The sequence below is a fragment of the Vulpes vulpes genome, chromosome 15 (assembly GCF_048418805.1).
Source record: "Vulpes vulpes isolate BD-2025 chromosome 15, VulVul3, whole genome shotgun sequence".
In the NCBI taxonomy this organism is placed as follows: domain Eukaryota; kingdom Metazoa; phylum Chordata; class Mammalia; order Carnivora; family Canidae; genus Vulpes; species Vulpes vulpes.
The window spans coordinates 49,398,990-49,421,008 of NC_132794.1; the positions used below are offsets into that span (position 1 = coordinate 49,398,990).

The 22,019-nt window shown below is 48.3% G+C and overlaps 1 protein-coding gene across 4 annotated transcripts in view; it reads left to right on the forward strand.

Moving 5' to 3' along the window:
• STARD9 (StAR related lipid transfer domain containing 9) overlaps positions 1-22,019 on the forward strand; it is a 135,155-nt gene that overhangs the window by 91,741 nt on the left and 21,395 nt on the right. For 3 of the 4 annotated variants that reach the window (XM_025998558.2, XM_072740622.1, XM_072740621.1), the window contains 7 exons: positions 2,298-2,349; positions 2,673-2,810; positions 3,794-3,876; positions 4,198-4,301; positions 9,069-9,256; positions 9,725-10,184; positions 11,681-21,904. In XM_025998558.2, coding sequence (XP_025854343.2) covers positions 2,298-2,349; positions 2,673-2,810; positions 3,794-3,876; positions 4,198-4,301; positions 9,069-9,256; positions 9,725-10,184; positions 11,681-21,904 — 11,249 coding nt within the window. Of the gene's footprint in view, positions 1-1,726; positions 1,843-2,297; positions 2,350-2,672; positions 2,811-3,793; positions 3,877-4,197; positions 4,302-9,068; positions 9,257-9,724; positions 10,185-11,680; positions 21,905-22,019 lie in introns of those variants that run through there. The other variant, XM_072740623.1, reaches the window with a different exon arrangement.

Here is a 22,019-nt window from a genome sequence, read left to right on the forward strand (position 1 = left end):
TGTCCCCAGCTGCCATTTGAAAGGAACAGTTTATGGGGAATATATAATGCTGCTCCTATCCCTGGAGAAATCTGGCTCCTAATGCTGCAGTGCACATGGTAGTGAGATATTAGCAGAGCTCATCTTAGGATAAGCCCTCTGGGAAGCTGTCAGAGACTGAGCCTCTCAGAAAGTTAAAGTAGCTTATGTTCAACAGAGTGAGTATAAATTAGCTCAGTGAAAATGCCTTGGGCAGAAGTGTCTGTTACCTAAATAACAGATCTAAATATCAAAGGCTATCTGTCAAATCCTTCCATTAGTCAGAACCACAGAAGTTGGAGGTCTGGAAGAGACCAGGTGGATTAAAATGGTTAATATTTGAGTAGAACTAATCTGCTGTGTTGATTGGGTGCAGAGCAAGCAGATGAAGCTAGAAGTCCAGTGGTAGAGCTCAGGGTGGCTAAAGAACGGGGCTGAGATTGAATCAGAGACAAGAGATGAGTGCAGGCCTCATCTGAAATGTAGGAGTGCTGGTTTTCATTGCGGGGCCCATGTGTACTGAGGGTAGTGCCCCCTCCTTGATGCATTTCCAGTGAACCTGAGGGATGAGGGTTCAGTCTAGTTCTAATCCTGGCATTTCTGCGGGATTTATATGCACCCTTTTTCTCACTTTTTGGTTTAGTTCATGGTTTGGATAATAGTATGGCAGTAATTGCTCAAGAATCTCTGTGTTTTTTGTTTGCATTGCTCTCTTGATTATAGACCTGGAACTAATCTCTAACAATACCCAGGAAGCTTTTTTCCCTTGGGTCACCTGGAGAAGTAGCTTGGGTGGGAAGATGACAGAGGAAAGGTGGGCGGAACAACAGGTTTCCAGTATCCTGGACTTCATTCTCCTAATTGCCCTGTGCTGCTAACTGCATAAGTAAGCAGAGGGGACAGCAAGCACAGGCATCGACTAAACCCATGTTAAATGAGATGCCACTGTGTTTTGTGGTGATTTATGCCCTTAGATGTAGAAGTTGTGATATGCGGTGACCTTATCTTTTTGTAAGGAATGCATTTCATCATCAGGGCTGACCCTGAACTGGCAGGAGGAGTCTTAACTCCTTTTCCTCAGATTTGTTTGGTGGTGTTTGTAGAGGCCAGCATCCATTTGTTTGTGTGGTCCTCAGTGGCTGAGCAGGAAAGTCTAGGCTTTGCCTCTCTGTGCAAACCCAGTAAGGCCAGAGTCTCATTCATTACTTCCAGGAGCCTGCCTTGTCACCAGCTATTTTAAGGGAGCTGCAAGGGCTTCCCCTTTCTGACTGCTAACAGTGAAACCTAGTGGGGAACACTCTGGTTACTTCAAAGCCATCAGCTACTAGGGAGAAGTAGTATGGTGAGATTGAACAAGCTTGGGCTCAGGCCCAGAGAGACCTCAATTCTAGCCATGACTCTCCTATTTAGTATGTGGGTTCCCTGCCCATCAGTTTCAGATTCTTCATATATAAAAGGGGGATAATAATATTTTAGGTTGTTTAAGGATTAAATAAGAGATGTTTATCAAGTACTCAGCATAATTCCTGGGACATAGTGGATGGTTATTTAATGCATGATAAATATGTATCTAAACTCAACATCTCTATTGTCATGTTGCTGCCTTCCCCAGAGCTATGCGTTCTTAAAAGAATTGCCATAATCCAAGGACCAAGAGGCCCTGTCCTTTACTTACCCAGTAATTCATTTATGCTAACTCCATTTTCCCCTCCTCTCTTATACTTTCTTCCAGTCCTTTTTGATTCTAGATATGCTTTTCTCCTAGTTGTGCTTTATTCTTCTTAGAACATGGTATCTATCGAACTTCTTCTATGGACCAAGAAGGTAAAAATCCTGTGCTTCCATGCATCTTCATAGAATGTGTGTCTCTTTGAGACTAAATGGACCAAACTTGGATTACACCAACCTTAGTCCCTGGAGGAAAATTCTGCCTATGTGCCCACTTCCTCAGACTAGAAAATCTCTGGCCAGTGGCCATAGCTAATTCCCTAACATCAGGCTGTGGGACAGAAAGGAGCTTGCCAGCACTTGTTGGCTTTGCAAAGAGCTGGTTCTGTTTTCTTACATATGGTCTGCCCCTGCCTTCTCAGGGGCTTCCTAGGCTGCAGTGAGTGGGCAGAGCAGTCAGAAACAACCTGGACCAAAGCTGAGAGGTGGTATGGAAAATGCCAGAGTGGGTGTGGGGAGACAGCGATAACACTCCAGCCGGTGGACTCTGCTTTGGGGGTAGGCTGTGTCCCTTTTTATTCTTGTTAAAAGGGCTTTGTTTCTCCCTTTAGGAGGGGACAACAAAAATAGGAAGGATTGACTCAGAACAGGAACAGGATATTGGTAAGTGATAGAATATTTGAGTCTGACACTGGCAGGTACTCATGCCTAACCAGTCTCTTAAGAGAAACCTGATGATGCTCTGGGAGGAAGGAATCTTTGAAGATCAAGAGGCTGTTCCTCTTTTGCTGCTATGATGTGGGTGTGCGTCAGAGACATGATAGGAGGAGACCCACATGGTGGGAGGATCCAGGTCTGGGTGGTTTCAGGTGGTGGCTCTTCTCTCTTGTCATAATGTAAGATCTTCCAGAGAGGATTCTGATCTCATAGAAAGGGTGTTTCTCTGGGTTGTCTCCCCACCCCATTAACCTCCATCTCTTGTGTAGTCCTGCAGGGGCAATGGATTGAGAGAGATCACTGCACTATCACCAGTGCCTGTGGGGTAGTCATTCTGCGGCCTGCCCGTGGGGCCCGCTGCACAGTCAATGGCCGGGAGGTCACTGCCTCCTGTCGTCTCACCCAAGGTAAGACTGCTTGTAGCCCTCTTTATGCCAGAATGAGTGATGGACTCACTCCATTCTCATGGGCCAAACCCAGAGAGCTTAGTGGAGCAGGCTTTAAAGATGGGACACCCAGTCCCATTTCTCCGCAGACATCTCTGCACCCAGAGATCTGAAGATTTCCTAATACCACTCTCTTCCCATAAACAAGGAAGCCCCAATTCCAGGGTCCCAGGGTAAAGAATGATTCTCTGAAATTTGTACCTATGTTTGTTACCTCTGTGTCCTTGGGGGGAGTCCCTGAACCTCAGTTCTCTCATCTGTAAAAGAGCAGTAAGAGGTTTGTTGTGAGGATTGAATGAGTTAGTTCACGTGATCTTCACAGTGTCCTTGGCACCTAGTAAATACTTATTATCATTATTACTATTACTACTCTTGTTGATCTATTCAAATTCTGTCTCTCCTCAAAGGCTGAGCTTAGATTCCTACTCTTCCATGAAACATTCCCTCACTATTCCACAGGGAATCCATTTTGCTTTCCCTTGGAGTAGTAGAACTCCTGTTCATTTTGTTAATTCAGTACATACACTGTGCAATAACCAATTACTCTTACCTAATTTATCAACTTGTTGAGGGCAGGATTTTGTCTCCCAGAAAGGTGCTCTGCACATGGTATGTACTCAAAACGTGAACTATGGGGGTGCCTGGGTGCCTCAGACAGTTAAGCATCTGCCTTAGGCTTAGGTCATGATCCCAGGGTTCTGAGATCAAGCCCTGGGTCAGGCTCCCTGCTCAGCAGGGGGTCTGTTTCTCCCTCCCTCTCTGCTCTTCCCTTGCTTGTGCTCTCCGGCTCTCTCTCTGTCAAATAAATAAGTAGACAGAAAGAAAATAAATAAGTAAATATTTATATATATAAAATATGTATGTATAAATATATATATAAATATTTTAAAAAACAACATAAAAAATGTGAGCAGTTGATGAATTCTCATCTGTCTTTGCCACAGGAGCAGTCATAACCCTGGGGAAAGCGCAGAAGTTCCGATTCAACCACCCGGCAGAGGCCGCTGTCCTACGGCAGAGAAGGCAGGTTAGTGTGCTATGTTTTCAAGGTGACTACCAGCCTCCCTGGTTCTCCTTTTTTTTTTTTTTTTTAAAGATTTTATTTATTTATTCATGAGAGACACAGAGAGAGAGAGGGAGAGAGAGAAGCAGGCTCCATGCAGGGAGCCTGACATGAGACTCGATCCCGGGTGTCCAGGATCACACCCTGGACTGAAGGCGGTGCTAAACCACTGAGCCACCCGGGCTGCCCCCCTGGTTCTCTTTTTTGAGGGACAAGTTTGAGCTTTGGTCCTCTTGGAGTAGAGATGATGACAGCAATCTCACTGCTTTTCTTCTTCATTCCTAGGTTGGAGAGGCTGTCGGTGGCAGTGGCTCTTTGGAATGGTTGGACTTGGATGGAGATGTCACTACCTCCCGGTTGGGTATTAGCCCTTTGCTTTGGAAGAAAAGGTGAAAAACATGTGCTCATTTTGCTGTGGTACCTATTGTTCTTACTTCTTCGTTCATTACAACATGGAGTAGTGGGGTAGGGGAGGTGAGTGTAGCAGCAAAGCTCTGAATGAGGCCTGTGCAAGTGTTTGAGAGATCTTGAGCTAGCTGTGTAGCTTGTAGTTGTTAGGGAAGCAGTCTTGGCCCTCATGCATTTCCTCTTCAGTATTGCAACTGTCTTCATCACTGAAAGGAGTATATCACTGGATGTTTCATATGACCACTTGCCTCTGTCAAGATTTGAATGTGACATGATCTTACATACCTTTGAAATTGCTTCTGAGCTTACCTCCCTGTATTCCCCTTTAAATTCTAGACTGTCTGTATGTGGTCTCACAGGGTGTGACAACTTCTAGGACCATTGGCTTCCTCCAAATTTTTAAAGATAATGTGGGACTGAATCTTTTTTTTTTTTTCTCTCGATGCCAGTGGTCCTGAACTACACATAAGAGGGTCAGAAACTCCAGGAACAATATGCAAATATCTTGAGGTTCTGCCCTTTCATACCCACTTCACCTGCATTGTGACCACAGAAGCATGGAGTCAAAGTCATATATGTGATTGGTGGCAACTACTTTTCTTCATAGTCATTCTTGATCCATTTCTACATAGAATGCCCTCCCAGATCTATGTCTCATAGGTCTGATACTGGGAACAGTGGTGTCCCTCCTGTAAGTCAAAGCAGCCTCTGACTTGGGGACATTCTGTAGATACTGTCAGCAGGAGACTCGGGGTCTGTGAAACCACTGGTGGTGGGAGGCTGCCCAGCACCATGAGCATGGGGCTCTGGGAGGGTTATAATGGCCCTTTCCTTCAGAGGGATCTAGCTGCTCTTTTCTCAGGCCAGGAGCATTTTTTGGCAACTGATGGCAGTCTTGGGTCTGACCTTAGTGGTGAGGGGTATTGGCTGTAGGATTAGAGGTGCTATGATGGAGGGAGCATCAACAGCAAGTTCCTCACATGCAGGCTACTAAGGACCAAAGGATGAGGCAGGGTCTAAGGCAGAATGGCCCCAGTGTTTCATGACTGAGGCCTCTGTGGGGTCACAGGGAAACTGGGAGAGATGATATAAGTGGAGCATATCAAGGACAAGGCAGACTAAGGAGCGGCCGGAGCTTTTGTTTTGTTAGAGTGTATTCATGAAAGAAGGTCTCGTCTCAGGGCAGGTTTTTGATGGGAAGACACATAGGAGCTCTTTCCTAGAGTTCACAGGTATATGGAGAACAACTCTGCAACTTAATGAGCTGTGATACTGAAGAGTTGCACCGGAGTTAGATAAAGCTGCTTACATCATGAGTTTCTGAAGTAAAAGCTGTGTGTGGCCTTAGGCAAGTTATTGAATCTCTGAGTCTGTTCGTTCACATCTAAGTAAAGTAAAAATAAAGTCCAAGTAAAGATACTACCATCTGTCTCCAGGAAATCCTTGTGATAGGGGCTGAAAAAGCAAGTACACATGGAGTGCTTTTCCCTTTACTTGACACTGCCAGCCCTGCCGCTGGAGGCCTGTGTGCCAAGCTGCCCGGGCACACAACCTCCCTTTGATTTTCATGCCTCCCACCTTGTCCCAGCTGGGCTATCCACCCCAGAGAACACTGGTCTTTTCCAGCTCTCTTTAGGTCTTCTTGGGCTCTCTAGCCCCATGGGCACTGACGTGACCTTTCAGTAACACCAAGAATGCATCCTTTCATTCAGAGAGGGATAGGAGAATCAAGGCCTCTCCAACTCCCTGCCTCCACTCTTCAGCACTAGCTCCAGGAGCCTGTTGGCTGGGCTGGTCCTATGTAGCTACCGCTACCGTAGCTAGCATCTGTGTGCCAGCCCTTGCTGGAAGGGAAGTGGTGTGGGGCTCAAGCCTGTGATGGGCAGAGGGACTGGGGAAGGAACCCGTGAGAGAGGAGAAATCTCCATGTTGTCACCTGGGCTCCCAGACTGGGTTTGTGATTGTGTCTCCATGAGAGTCTCATCTGCTCTGGTGGAGTTAGCTCTGAAGCCTCCCCTTGCCTAGAATTTTCTTCCCTCATTTTTCTCTGTGAAGGAGCACTCATAGGGAATCTGCAAAGCTAGAGCTAACTCCAGAGCCAAAGGAATGGACAGCCTGCCTCTTTTTTTCCCTTTGCAGCAGTGATCTAGACTAGAGAGGAGTTTGTCCTTGAAAACCAATTTTTGCATTTTCCCCTTTGGAATTTTGGGGGCTTAACCTTAAGCACTTAGAGCCTAGGAGACCCTGTTGCTGCTGCCACTGCCACTGCTGCCTTAGTGAGTACACACTGCTGCATTCTGCTACAGAAGCTGTCAGACCTTGAAGCAGCTGGGAGGGCCAGGAGAGAGAGTAGGGGAGGGCATGATGGAGTCCTGGCAAGCAGGTGACCAAGCAGCAGTGGGGAGATGCTGGAGTCACCCAAGATGAAAGGTAGTCATCTGATAGAGACAGAGGTCCTTGGCTGGCAGGTAACTGAAGACTTGCCAGAAGTAATCGACCCAGATATGTAACATAAGGTTGGTATTTTTTTTTTCCACCTGCTTTCTGGGAGATGAATGATGTGTTTAGCAGAGGAGCCATTTTTCAGTCTGATGGCATGTGGCATCTTAGGTGAATGTGCTGGGTCTATCGTGATCATACCAGACAGCTTCCCCGTGCAGATCTTGGTACTGTTCAGGAAGCTGCATTGGATCTGCAGAAACTGGCTAGCTGCTGGGGGAAGAGTAGAGGGAATCCTCTCCTGTGGAGAAGCAAATTGTGAATCTGAGGGTTGGGAGACAGGGAGAGAAGGAAGCTGTGAATACTCTCTGGGAATTAAGAATACAGATACCCTTCTTGCTCTTTGCATCTGATAGTCTGGGCTTTAGCTTGGTTTGTCTAAGATCCTTTGACAGTCATGTTTGTAATTCAGCCATATCTGTGGTCAGACAAAATTTGGAGTAGCAATGCAAACTATATATATGTATATATAGTTTCCTATTAATGGCTTTTTCTATCTGTGTGGTGTTAACTGAGTTTCTGTTCTAATTGCTGTCCCTAGCCTTTTGCCTCACATGTGACAGAGGGTGCTTTCCCTCTTTCTGGTACATTCCAGTGTGTGTATTTTGCCTTTTGCTCATAGCGGTCAGCATCAGTCTTCCCCAGATCATACTCGCTCAAGTATCTGGGCCTAAGTCCTTGGGCCCATTGTAAGTTGAGGCACCTCATAGCCTTCCTATGGAAGAGATTGCTATTGTGTCACCTCTTACCCACACTCTCCAACCTCCCCATTCATCCTTCATTCTCCTCTTAAGGTTGCATAAAGAAATCATCCTTTCCTTTAAGACAGAGGCAGCAAACTTTCTGTAAAGGACCAGATAGTATTTTAGGATTTGTGGGCTATACAGTCTTTGCTGTAGCTACTCGAGCAGCCTGGATAATACATAAGTAAATGAGTGTTCAATAACACTTTATTTACAAAAACAGACAGTGAACCACATTTGGTCCATAGGCTATAGTTTATGGACCTCTGCTTTGATACACCCTCTGTGATTTCATTCTGCCTTTGTAAAGTAGTAAATTTAAGCCAAATTGAACCCCCTAGAGTACTACTGTTCAGACTGTCTAGTGTCAAGTTATTAAGTGGGACGTAAAGAGTCATGGGATCCTGGGACTGGAATGCGGGCTAAAGGAAGGCAGACTGGAGCTTTTTTTATTAGCCCTCGGCAGCTCCCAATCTCTCCAGCCACTTCCTACTTCTACCATCCTGGAATGCCCATGCAGTTGCCTCCTTTAGGAACCTGAATGACAGGGATAGAGAGACCCTGCTGTGAGGTCCTTGCATAGGAGGCCATGTGTGACCAAAGGAAAAGCCATGCAGGTAGAAGCTATCAGGCTTCAGAGGATGGCTCTAATTCATCCATGGCCACACAAGAACCTGATGGTAGAATAAAGCATGACTGCAATCTAGAATTCTTTTTAAATTTTGTGTTATGGATAGTTCCAAATATACAACCAGGGATCAAGTCATAGCTAATCTTGTTTCATTTATATCCCCACTCCCTTTCCACTCTCCCCTGTTCTCTCTAACCTGGATCTAAATAGATCCCAGACAGTTTCACCAGTAAGTACTTCATGTATATCTCTAAAAGTTATGGTAGCATCTAAAACTCTTGAACCCTATTGTTGGGCTCATTCACTGAGAACTGTCCTCTAGTGGAGACCAGCTCTCCTCGGGTTCTTCTGCTACACACACAGATTCTCTCTCCTCTAGATTAACTGTCTTCTACTCCCAGGTCACAGAAGATTTCTGTTTCAGAAAATGGAGATGCAATCATAATGTCTGAATATGTAGGAGTTTCCACTACCTAATGTTTGTTGGAGCTTCTGCTGTACTCTGTTTCCAGCAGGTTTTAAGCAGATACCTTTTTATTTTATAGAGGACAATGCTTCTTGATTTAGCTAAAATGTTTGTGTTTTTTAAAGCTGCTTTTCATCCTCTCTGGTCATTTTCCTTAACCAGAATGAACCTGTGTTTCTGGTAAACTCACAGTCTAAGAATATGCTAGTCTAAGGACACTTCTCCCCTCCCATACTGTGACATCATGAGCTGCCTGTGACAGCATGCTTATGTGTCCCAAGTTGCCAGAATTTGAAAGCCCTCTCTGCCTTGTTGAATTTGGGGCTCTCAGAAAGGCTTAAGACTGCCACCGGTTTGTCCTGAACTGGGTTTGCATTTCCCTTGGGTAACCCCAGCCCCTCTGTGATAGGAGAGTGCTGGAAGAGCAGAGTGACGAGGACCACCAGCCACTGAGGGCTGGAGAGGCACCCCACAGGGCCCAGATTCAGCAGCCGCACTACGTGGGGGATTTGAGACAGCGAATCCTAGCGGGACAGATTAGAGCCAAACAGGACCTGGAGTTGGACCAGGCGCACATCAGCCGGCAAATTAAAGACAGTAGGTGTCCAGTGCTCACCGTGTCTGCTTCACTTTCTCATCTCTTCATCTTCATGCTTCCATATCCCTCTATATTCTCTCCTTTGTTTTCTTTGTGATATGATGGAATCTTTGGTATTAGGTGTTCTTTCCCCTCTTTTAGAAACCAGAGGTTCTTATAAGGGGCTGGAAGCAAGAATAAGGGGAAGCTACCTTCCTTATTGCCCCTCAGAGTGATGGACCCTCTGCTCTCTCTTCACGTGCATATTTATCCATGCTTTGCTGCCTGCCCCAGCATGTGCTAAGGCCTGGGGGCTTCCTTCTCTAGCCCTGTGGTAAGGAGGCCCAGTAGCTTTCATCCTACCATATCACCTCTGGCCAGCACTTCCCCTCCATTCATGTCCAACCACAGCCAGAGATGTCTGAATCTAGGCCACAAGGGCAGGGAGGGAGGTGCTGACCTTCTCTCAGGGTGTGTTTGGTTCCCAGACAAGCAGTGGCTGCTCGGAGATGAGATCTGGCTGACCGGTTTGCAGCAGCAAGACCACATAGCAGAGAAAGAACTCAAGGCCTGTGTGCCATCTGGTGCTTGGCTTCAGACAGATTCTGAGACTCAGCTATCCTCACTTGTCCGAAGCCAGAAGAGGGAAGTGAGACTGCGGCTTGGGTGCAGGAACGCACTTCGGGTGGCACAGCGGGACATCCGGCGAAGAAAGGCCTCCTTCCAGCTAGAGAGAATCAAGAAGCAGAGGCTACTGGAGTCCCAGAAGGGACTGGAGCCATCCAAAGCATCGTGTTGGCTCCAGGATGACCGCACCCAAAAGCCCCCATACTGGGTACCCAGCACTGATGCCATGCTCCCAGGACCTCAACATAGAAGCCGACTGCCAGGTTGCAGTTCTTTGAGCCTCCGAGGGCTCTGCAGCTGGTACTTTCCCCAGCTACACAGGTACAGCCAGCGGTCACCTGGAATCATTGAAGTTTACGGCCTTCTTGCCCAGGCAGTGTTCTTTACTTCCCAGAGCTTCAGTTTCCCAATATGTGAAATGGAAAGATTTGCTTACTCCTCTCTTCCTGACCACTTTTTCCCTCTTCTGACTGCTCTTCTTTCTCTGTAGGTGAGATCTTCTAAGACTCTGGCTTTTACCTTCTCCCATTCTGAGTGGCAACCCTTGCTGCTTTGGTAATTTCCAAGTGAGACTCTCAACCTCATTTTTCACCTGCTCTTTAGATCCTGGCTATCCACATACATTTCCTTGTGTTTGTTCTGTCACCACCTCCATCTCATCCCTCCTCATGCCTGATGTTGTTCCCACACTCTTCCTGTCTCTCCCTCCTGCCTGTCCTGACACCTTATGTGAGCTTCCTGACTCTACCTTCCAACTGGTGAGTGAGTAATGGAACCAGTGTTCCTTTGACGTTGGTCCAATTGGGATCATCCTTGTTTTTTTTCTCCTTTACTCCTCGCATTTAGTCAAGGTGAGGATGAAGCAGGGGACTGTGTCTGCTTCTTTATATCCTCTAGGCCTAGCCCAGGGCCTTGCTAATAGTATGTAGAGCATGTCTGCTGGTTCTGTTCGCTTACCTCTCTACGAGGCAGGCTTTTAAAAAATTTTTTTATTAAAATTTTTCAAACATAAACTAAGTTGAGAGAATAGTATGGCTAGCTCCCACATTCAGCAGTTACAAAGATTTACCATGCTTACTTTAATCTCTTTTCCTTCCTTTTTCTGATGAAGTATTTTTAAAGCAACTCCCAGATATCATGTCATTTCAATCCTGTATCAAGTATACACTTCTAAAAAAATAAGGACTTTTCTTATAACCACATTGTCACTATTCACCTAACAAAATTAAGATCAGTTATTCACTATAATCTAAAACCTAGGCCATATCAAATTTCTCTGATTGCCTCAGAAATACCTATTTACAGTTGTTCAAATTAAGATCCAAGTAGGATTCACACACTGTGTGTGGTTATATTTTTTCAGTTCCTTTTAATAGTACTTTTGTTTCATTTTTATTTCTTCTTATCATTGATTTGTTAAAAGTGGATCAGTTCTGTAGAATATGCCACTTATAGATTTGCCTGTTTGATTCCTTGTGGTGTCATTTAGATTGTTTCTCTACTCCTCATACGGCCTATTAAGTGGAATTTTTCCCTAAAATCATAATTAGATTCAGATTCAGTTCAGTCTTTTTATAAGATAAATAAATTGAACAGCAGAGTGTACCTGGGCCTCTCTGATACCAGGATTGTAGTCCACAGTTCCTTTTTGTACCTGTAGAGCTTTTCTCTGACCTCAAAGACTAGAGAGAACAGTGACATTGACCTAGTTCTCGTCAACCTTTTTTAGAGCAAACCAAGCAGAACTTCACATTCCCTCTGTGAGCAGAAAATAGGGACCTATTACTTTCCTGAAATGGTTTTCCTTGTCTCCACAGTATTTTCCTGAATCGGGATCCCTCCACCATGCCTGACCCTACTGACCAAATATCAGAGAAAATTCCATCAGAAGAGTATTTCCCCCAGGCTGCTGCTTACCCTCCAAGGACAGGACACTTCAGTAAGAATGCCCACTGTTCTTCAGGCAGTGGGCCTCTCTGCACTGCCAGGGTGGGCTTGGCAAGGAAAGGAACCTCAGTCTCAGGCACCTGCCTCACTGTGAGTTCTGAGTCTGCCAGCATCCAGGAAATGGAAAGAGCGGGTAAGCAGCCCTGTCGGATGGTGTCTCAGAGCTTAGCATCTCTGGATCATTCAGTTAACAAGCTAAAGCCAAGGGATAAGCCAGTTGCACTCACTCCCTCCACCTATATCAGGTGGGGTAGGGGACTAGCAGACTCTGACCACACACAAGCTGAGTGGCAAAAAAAAGAGAACCTTGGAACCCACAAGACTGCTAAAGGAGCCTGTTGCAGTTCCTCACATCCCTGTGGACCCAAACAGGCATCTGGGCATGGAAAGGCAGCCGAGATTTTCTGGGTGGAATCCAAACCACCTTCTCAAAGCAGGGCATCAAAAAGGCAGCAGAGGGTGCTGGTCAAAGACATTGTAAAAAAGTCCTCTTGTTTGCCTCATGGCAGCCCATTGAGGAGGCAATACCACGTGGGAGACCCAGATTCCACATCCTCACTCACAGATTCCAGCCCAAGAGTTGATCATATAAGAGATAGAAATGGGGACTTATCTGATACAAATAGCAGGTACTCAGTGGATTCTCTCTCCTGTGTCTATGCCAAAGCCCTAATGGAGCCACTGAAGCCAGAGGACCCCCAGGGGAAGGAACAGGGTCTTCCAGAGCCAGAGAATTCTGAAAGTGATGACAGCCAAATATCTGAGGACTCGCTGGCTGAGAAGGGGTATGAAAGCCCACCAGACAACCCAGGGAGCAGTTACCTCCCCAGTGGTCATGGCCACCCCAGGACCAGAGTTATGGCCTCTGTGAGGGGCTTTACCACATCCTCAAACAGTGGACTATTCACCCAAACTCACAGGAGCTTTTCCCTGGATAGCCTGATTGATGCCAAGGAGGAGCTGAGGGAAGAACAGCAAGCAGAGGGTTTCTTCAGTTCAGCTGACGAGATGCCCACAGAGACTTTTTGGCACCTACAGACCTCCAGTCTGCCCATAGTGGAACAGGAGGCAATGTGTAGACTTGGTCCCATCAGCAATGAAATGGTAGCCAGGCTGGATGCCATCCTGCCAATGAGCAGTTCATTTTACCTTGGTCCCCCGCCCCAACCCCCCTGTGAGCAACCTGAGTCAGAGGTAGAGGCAAGCTCCTCTGAACAGGCAAACATGCTCCAAGGCCTGCAGCTTTCAAGAGGGAGTCCTCTGTTGTCCATGGATTCCTGGTTTTCCTGTGACTCTAAGATAAATTCCAGTAGCCCCTCAGGAATAGTGGGTTCTTTATGTCCAAGTCCTGATGTCCAGGAATCTCAGCCCCATGGTTGGGAGAGGCCTGGACATGGGCAAAATATGGAAGAACTAAAGCCATCAGAGGCAGAAATACTCCTGCCCTATACCTCCAAACTACCCCAAGGTGGTACTGAGCTGCCCTGCTGTGTAAGAGGTATCAGAAGCACAACCCCTGCTTCTGATACATCCAGGCTATCATTTTGGGGGTCTTATAGGCTTCTTCAGCCACGAGTTGCTGGCATCTTCCAGGCCAGAGGTATCCCTGACACAGCCCAGGAAGGCAACTCTGAAGCATCCAACAACTCCAGTGTGTCAAGTGTTTTGGCTGCCTCTGCTGCCTCATTCACTCATGTAGGCAGTGCCCACGAGAGGGACTGGGCTGCCCTTCAGCAAAAGTACCTCCTTGAACTGTCCCATCCCGTGTTGGAGGCTATAAGAGAACCCAGGCCAACTTTCTCCTCCCTCGAGGAAGACTCTGCTTCCTTGACACAAAGTTCTGGCAAAGAAACAGATACGCTTTTGCCAGTTGGTTCTGGGGTATCTAGCAGTCTGGATTTCAGCAACTTTCCTGTCCATTTATCCAAAATTCAGTGTTTGAGAGCAGAGAAAGAACAGGACAGTTTGAGTGCAGAGCTAGAAGGTACTTCAGATTTCTTTACAATTAGAGAGAAAGAGGTGAGTCATAGTGGAACTTACTCAGCAGATGTAGAATCATTGACTTCTGGAACTACAAATGTTGTACCAGTCTTTGCAGCAGAGAGCAAGATGGCAAATTCCATGAGAGAAGTATGTCAAGTCAAGCAGAACAACTTGGAAGAGTCTTCTCAGAGTAGTGGAAAGCCTCAGAGGATGAGTTCCTCTGATGAATGTTTTTTCTTGAAAAGCCCTTGTCACAGTAATGTAACCATAGTCAGTAAAGAAAACCACTGGCCCCAGGGCTGGGCTCCTCTCAGGAAGAATAGTGCAGCCCAGGAGGGGCAGTTAAGTCACCCCGGCTACCCACCCCTCCAGGAAGAGAAGGTAGACTATCAGGAAAGCTCCAGGGAAGTGGTTAGAAGGCACCCAAGTGTTTCGTTTGCATTTCTGTCAGGTCCAAAGATGCACCCCCACTCTGGTGCCTGGAATCCACTCCCATCTTCCTTGCAGCCACCTCCCTTGGAGACATTCTATGTGACCAAAAGCCGGGATGCCCTGACAGAAACTGCCTTAGAGATCCCGGCTTGCAGAGAATCAAGAGTGCCTTCCCCACCCCCCAGAGAAGCCTGGGGCTTTGGTCATGACCACCAAGTTCTCCAAAATATTTATTTTAAGAATAATTTGCCAGTGCTGTTACAAAACCAGAATTCTAAGACTGCCTCATCTCTACAGGTCACAGCAGGGAGGCCAGTTGATCTGAACACCAAGGAAGTTAGCAGAGAAAGAGGGAAGTGCCCTGGAAACATTGAAGAAGAAAGCCATAATTCAGTTTATTTTTTTGTTGCTCAGAACAAACATTTTCTTTCATCTACTCGCACAAAAGTATGTGAACTTGAAAATCAAGTTGGAATTTTAAATAATCACAATCTTTCAACACTTAAGGAGAGAGAAAAGGCCACTGTACAGTCCTGTTGCAATGTTTGCTCAAGCCATTCTAGGTCTAGGAAGCCTCTCCTTGTTTGTGAGTCTGAGGCAGATGGGGAAGAAGAGCAGGATCACAGTGTAGTTCTAAGACAGACCCAGGCCTTTGATATGAACAGACAGTTTCCTTCTGGGGCCAGATCTGATTTCATCTATGAAACCATCAATTTAGCCCTTGACAAGGATATGCTGGGGGAAACTGCTATTTCTTTGCAGTCCAGATCAGTACATCATAGAGTAAGTGGTCCAAAGATAATGGCCCCAGATGAGAGTCCAGCCCACAAGGGTGAGAGGAAAAATGAATCTGGGCTTCTTGGGAAAGCTTTCCATCCCAAAGATAGCTCAAAAGAGTTTAAGCATCCAAAGACAGAGTCTATATATGAAAGATTCCAGTCAGTTACATGCTCTCAGGAAAAAAACCTGAATGAATCCAAAGGCCCCGGAAGGTCAGAAGAAATGTTAAGCCCCAAAGAAGAACCTTCTGGAAAGAAACAGAATAAAAGAGTTAACAGTGGTGATGAAATGGCCAGGCTAATTAGGAGTGTAATGCAGCTGGAAGATGGCATCTTGGAAATTGAATCCAAGCAGAATAAGCAGCTATCTGCTTCCCAAACACTGGGAGTCGGTAAGGAGTTTGTGTTCTGGGACCAGAGGGACCAAGAGATGGCTGACTATGTCCTGAAGCCAAGCAGCTTTGGAAACTACGTGTCTTTGAAGGATCAGCCATCTTCTCCAAAACAGACAGATGACGTTACCTTTAGGGATAGTGAAGCTAGAGAAATGGAGGTTGACAGTAGCACTGGGGAAGGTCTCCAGGCCCAGAAAATCACCTTGAGCCCCTTCAGGTCAAGGGAATGTATACAAGACACTAAGTTTGCAAAAGAGGACACTTCCCCAGCTGTATTAAACAGATCCTCCAGGGACACTTGTGATTATGTAAGAACATGTACAGTTTGTAGAGAGTTCACAGACACTTGTGCTAATCCAAGAACCAAAGCACTGGCTAGTGCTCTGCCACTGCAGCCCAGCCCCAAGATGTCTTCTGAGAAGGAGAGTGAGGCAGAGAATGCATCTGCAAGCCCCCACACAAGGCAGCCTTGTGGCTTGGGAAGTCTTGAGGAACTGGAAACCGTGAAAGATTTTTGGGAAACCCAAGTTGCCAAGTGTATAAGTAGTTCTAAACAAGAGGAGCCTAAAGTTCAAGATAGAGTTGAAGAAATGGCTGTGCGAAGCGGAGGGAACCTACAAGAGGAAAATACAGTGGTTTCACTGATTCAGCAACTTCCTAGCCCAAGCCAGCGCCGTATCGGCACATCTTCCAGCCAGGAGATTGGTCCATTGCTGAGCCAGCCAGATTTCTCTGAGGCTCCTCACGGAAACCTGCATAGTTCCTTGCCCTTGAATTCTCCAAGGCTGCCAAGAGACTGTCTTCATGCACGCGATTCTGTAGGCATCTCTTCAGTTGACTATGTACTGGATCCCACAATATTGAAAATACCTAACAGTCCCTTGGTAACTGGAGCAGAAAGTCAGGACCTGTGTGGCGAGCCCCGAAGCCATAGCCCTCAGGGAACTATTAGAGAGGGCTCCTCCTCGGCACACTCTGCTTGGTGTGGGTCTGTGATATCCATGTCCATGGGATCTCATGGTCAATTCTGTGTGTCAGAGAACATTCCCCTGGGGGCAGAGGGCAAGAGATCAGCAAGTACCCAAGACCAAGGAGGGGACCTCAGAAGCATCTTGATGGGCTTGAGTTCCAGAGATGGTTTTGCTTCTGAAGCTGAGGCAGCTGTACAGAGAGGAACAGAAAGAGCCACTTTCCTGAACAGGGCCTCTAGCCCACTTGAAAAGAAGGCCAGCTGCCTCTTAGAAGAGGGTAACAGTCAAGGCTGTCCTGCGGAGGAGGCTGAGGATCTCCATCTTCCTAGTGGTACATTCTCAGCACCTGTGTCCCTGCCAAGGATGCCTCACCCAGAGCGCTGTGCTCATACATCCATGGACTTGGGTGTGTTGGAAGAGATCACACAAGCACAAGCCCAGGGAAAGCAGCTTCATGACTTGGGGGCTGGAGGCAAAATTCTTCCATACTATGAGACTTTACTAGGATCTGAATGTTTTTCAGGGGTCACTGACCATTCGTTGTCAGACAGGACCAGAAATGAGGCTGAAGCACAAAGATTTCATGTAGCCTCTCTCTCTGCTGAACCAGGACATCTATTGACTAATGAGAGGAAAGTTTCTCAGGCCACACCCCTCCCTGCAGACAGCTTTCAACATCTGCCCAACACAGAGACTCACATAGTCCCACAGCCTACCTCACAGATTTCCTCCCATGTAGCCCCAACTCTAGGAAAAAGCTATTGTTCTGGAGAATTGAGACTTTTTCTGGGAGCCGGTGAACAGTTGGTATGTCACTCTAGTTCTTCTGGAATCATAGAGAAAAAGAAAAAAGCAACCACAACACCTTCCTCTGCTGATCCTGAGAGCTCAGGCAATTTTCCTTCAATAGCTGTAGAGGACAGGAGGGAAATACCAGAGAAATTAGTGGCTGCCTTATCTTCTTGGACCCCTCTGAATGACCCTGGCATGATTCCTCACAGGGGAAGCCAGTCAGCTCTGCGGGCGACTATAGAGGCCATGCTCCCTGGTGGTCAGGAGAGCAGCCCAGCACATCAAGAACCTAGAATTCTAGATACCACTTGTGGAGGAAGTTCAGGTAATGTCTTAGTGGCTGCACATGGAGAAAAAACAACCTGTTTTGAAAGTCAGCTTGTGACCTGTGATGTTCAGAATTCTGTCAGCCTTTCAGGGTGTATCCAAGACTATGCTCCATGCCTTGAGGCTTTCACTGGCTTAGAAGAAGGGAGGGCAAGTCCCAAACAGGGTACCAACCTGCCTAGAGCTCTGAGAAGGGTTGAACTGGAAGCTCCCTCACAGCAGTGTGTGAAGAGGAAGGAGAGTGTTGGCTGTGGGCTGGCGGAAGCCTGCCATGGTGGCAGCAAACATCCTAGGCTGACTTCATTGCCAGATCAAAGACCTAGCCCAAGTCCTGGGGGAGTTCAGGAAGAAGCCCAGTGCAGATGCCCATGGGAAGCTTCATACTGTGTTGTCTTCTTAGGGAACATTGAACACAGCAGGACTCTTAGTCTATCTAGGGGGCAGGAAGACAGCAGAACAACTCCTTGCCATTTGTGCAATCCTCAACCCATTGCTTCTCTTATCTCTTTCTCCCCACCCTCCACTTTACCGGGTTATAGAGATGGTGACTTGGGAAAAGAGAGTTCCAAGGCTGCCCTCCACACTCTCCAGCCACCCTGCATAATGCCTTCCAGAATCAGTGGAATGGATGAGAGAGGAGAAAGCTGTTCCAGGGAAGTTGAAGGGCTCTTGGCACCTGGCCTTGAGCCCAAGGGCATTCATAGAGAATTTGGGCCAACAGACAGCAGCATTCAGGAGCCTTCTGCTTCTGCTGCTGTCCTATCTCTGGTTCAAGGAGTCAGCTCCCCTTCTGCCCCTGGTATGAGGACAAGTTCACTGAGCCACTCAGTGGCTGATGGAAGCTCAAGGTCAGTAGAGGATCATGAGAAAGAGGTGGCTGAGAAGAAACCCAGCGCAGAGCTTGAGACTGCCTTTTCCTCTGCAGACATGTGCTCTGAGCCACTGAGGAAGTTTCAGGGCAGCTCTGTAGGTGGCCAGAATACACAAGAGTCTCAAACCAAGCCAGAACGACCTTTAACAGCAGAGAGACCACACACCCTGAATTTAAGTGAAGGATCTGTTGAGAGTGAGCTTCCGGGGGAACCACAGCATGGATGTTTAGGAAATGTAATCCAGCGCCTTCCAGAAAAGCCACAACTTTCCACTGAATTCAGAGATCACAGTGGCTTGGGTCCCCAAGCTAAGTTTGTAGCAAAGTTAAAACACATCTCCAGGCACCAAGCTGATGGTCCCTGGGAGGAGGAGGATCAGCAGAGAGACCAGGCTTTGAGTGGTAGTAAAGAGCCTGCCCGAGACAGGAGTTCTCAACCTTCCCATGAAGGTGGCTTGGATGGCTGTCAGATTAGAGATGCAGGCACGGAGGAGGCATCTACAGCCAAGTCCTTTGTGTCTAAGATGTTCTTGACAGGCTTCGAAGATTCAGCTGCCATGCCTTTGGGACAAAGTGGAGCCCCACAGCTCACACCCCAGAGCCCTGACCTGCCTGCCTCTGGCAGGGAGCAGCCAGCTCCCCACCACAGGTGCCCACTTCCTGTGATTGCAGTCTTCTCTGGCCCCAAACACTCCAGGTCCTCCCCCAGACCACAGTTCTCCGTGGTCAGCTCTTCCCGGTCTCTTCAGGAGCTGAATTTGTCTGTGGAGCCCCCTTCCCCCACAGATGAAGATATACAGGAGCCTAACAGATTGTGGTCTCCACATCGCAGGGACTATTTCTCGGATGAGTCAGCAGTGAGAACATCTCTGAAAGCTGAGGGCTGCAGTCAGAAAGCCTCATCTAACGTGGACAATAGCACTGATAATCACTGGCCCCTGAAACCTACTACCCCTCCTTACCCAAGGTCATCAGCTCTTTCTTGCATGCCAACCCCTGATTTCATGGCCAGCTGGACATCCAGGACCCTGGAAGAGTCCTGGCAGGAAAATCTGGAGAGACCAGGTAGCCAGGCGAGGCCTGAAAAGTGGCACTCCGAGGCAGACAAAAAAATGTTATACTTTGACTCCAGTGACATCAATCCCTACATCCGCTCCTCCCATCCAGAGAGGCCTGTGCAGATTGGCTGGAAGCAGTATGTGTTTGGCAGTGCATTAGATGTCTCCTGTGGCCAGACACCCCAGGGCCTGATACCATCAAACAAAGTGGGTTGTTCAAGCATGGACAAGGGCCTAGAACATCAGAACTCTCCACTGTACTCCCACCTCAGCACCCATGCCAATGCACGGGACCTGTCGAGCACACACAGCAGTATTGGAAATGCCCAGGGTTCATGTGAGGCCTGGGAACTATGGGGTTCCTCATTTGCCTTGGGGAACCTCCACATCCTGAACAGCCCTGAAGGAGCAACCACCAGTAAGGGTGCTGACAAGAGAGCCCAGTTCTGGGACACCCCTGATGTAGCAGGCTGTCTGAGGAATGATCCTCTCTTGGCTGAAGGAAGTGCGGCAAGTCCAGTAGATGAGATTATGCTGCTGTATCCGTCAGAGGTGGGTGGCCCTGTGGGACAGTCCAGGATAAACACCTTGGAGCAGGGCACACAGACCCTGGGGTGCAGTCTCCACTGGAGCTCCACCGACATCTCTGCTCAGCCAGAAACCAGTGCAGTGCCAGTTTCTGGTCTGGTCTCCTGGACTAGCATGCATAATCTCTCTCTCCACCTCTCACAGCTGCTGCACAGTACCTCAGAGCTGTTGGGGAGTCTCTCTCAGCCAAGTGTGGCTGAAAAGGAGCAGAACGTCAAGAGGGAGACCCCAGATGAAGTGACTCAGGCCCTTATGATAGATGGCTATACTCAGACCACCATGGACAAGGGCATCCAAACTGACCTGGCCTTTCCACCCCTGCACCTCCAGGCCCCAGAGGCCGGCCCTCAGGAGGTCAGTGGGGTCCTTGAAGTGCTGGGCTCAGATATTCCCATCATGTTCCCTCAAGAACGGGGACGTGTCACGCATAACCTTCAGAAGAGACAGACAGAGGAAATGACATCTAAAATGGCAAGGCCCTCAGAACTTCAGGAAGAAAGTACCCACTGCAGGCCCCAGAGCCTTCCAGCACCCACATCCCACGTAAGATTTCAGAAAGCCCACTTTGGGCAGAACCTCCCTTCTGTGAGCCCCCAGGCCTTTCCAGATGCCTCCCTGCCTCCCAGCTCCCAGCCAGAGGTGCCCTCCTGCCTGGCCATTGGCAGCCCTAGCCTCAGCAGCTCCCAATCCCCAGAGCCCTGCCTCAGTGCTGCAGAGTCTGTCAGGGATCCTCAGGTCGAGACGGGGCTGGGCACCATTGGTACATTGTTGGTGGACAGAGCCTCCTCCCCAATCCTCACACTTAGTGCCAGTACCCAGAGGTTGGGGTTCCCCACAGACTCTTTATCTCTCACAGTCCCCTCAGCTTGTCCTCCTGAAGGCCACCAGAAGCTTGTCTCCAGCCCAGACCTTCTCCTTGACACCTCTAGGCTTCCAGTGGTTAATAATTCTCAAACTACTGATGAGTCAGGTGGCTACCAGAGAGTGGGGGCTCTATGTGGGGAAGGCAGAAGTCCCTTAGAAAGGAGTGATGGCAGGTCATTCCTCAAGATAAGCTCCCCAGATAGCCTACCGCAGAGCCCGAAACTCCAAGCTTGTTTGTTAGAGCAGCCGCCTCAGCAGCTTCAGCCCAGGACCACCACCTTGATCCAAAGTGGACTGCCACCACCCTCACTGAGGAGCCGGAGCCAGAGGCTGGCCAATGGCCTTGTGCCCGATGACCTGGCTCCCTTGGAGTGTGACCCAGTGAGCAGTAGGGGGCCAAGTCGATGGCAGAGCAAGACAGAACACGGGGATGAGAGTTCAGCATCTCCAGTGGAGCCACAACCCACTCTGGATTTTTTGTCTTCAAGGGAAGACCTCCAGCCCCTCATCCCTTGCCCTGTCTCTGGGTTGACTGAGGGCTCTGTCCACAGAGCCCTGTCCACAGGGCTCCAGGGTTCTGCTTTGGGCCCAACCGAGGCCTGCCAAACTGAGATGTTGCTGTGCTCTGGTTCCCAGGTGTGCGTGGCCCCTGAGCCCCAGCATCACAGCCTGAGGGACTTCCCAGTGCATGACAGATATACTCATTGGTGTGGGGTTCAGGATGGCTCCCCTGTGGGGCTAGGCTTGATGGAGTCACTGGGGCCCAGATGTGATCTTAGCTCTGGAGAGCAGGGTCAGAAGCCCCTACAACCTCCTGATGACCAGAGCCAGGGTCCTCACTGGTCGCAGAGGGAGCAGATCCCCCTACAAGTGGGGGCCCAGAACCTCTCTCTCAGCATGGAGCTCACAGAAGCGAAACTGCACCACGGTTTTGGGGAGGCAGATGCCCTGCTGCAGGTGCTACAGAGCGGGACAGGGGAGGCGTTCTCTGCTGAGGAGCCTGTGCGGTCCACCTGGGAGGAGCTCTATGCCCGGTAAGGGCCCCTAGCCTGGCAGGGAAGGGCGAGGGGTGGGCTGAAAGAGAATCAGAGAAGGCTAATACCTGTATATTCCTGTTTCCCTTGCTAAGCTCTGGGATCTTCCAGGGAT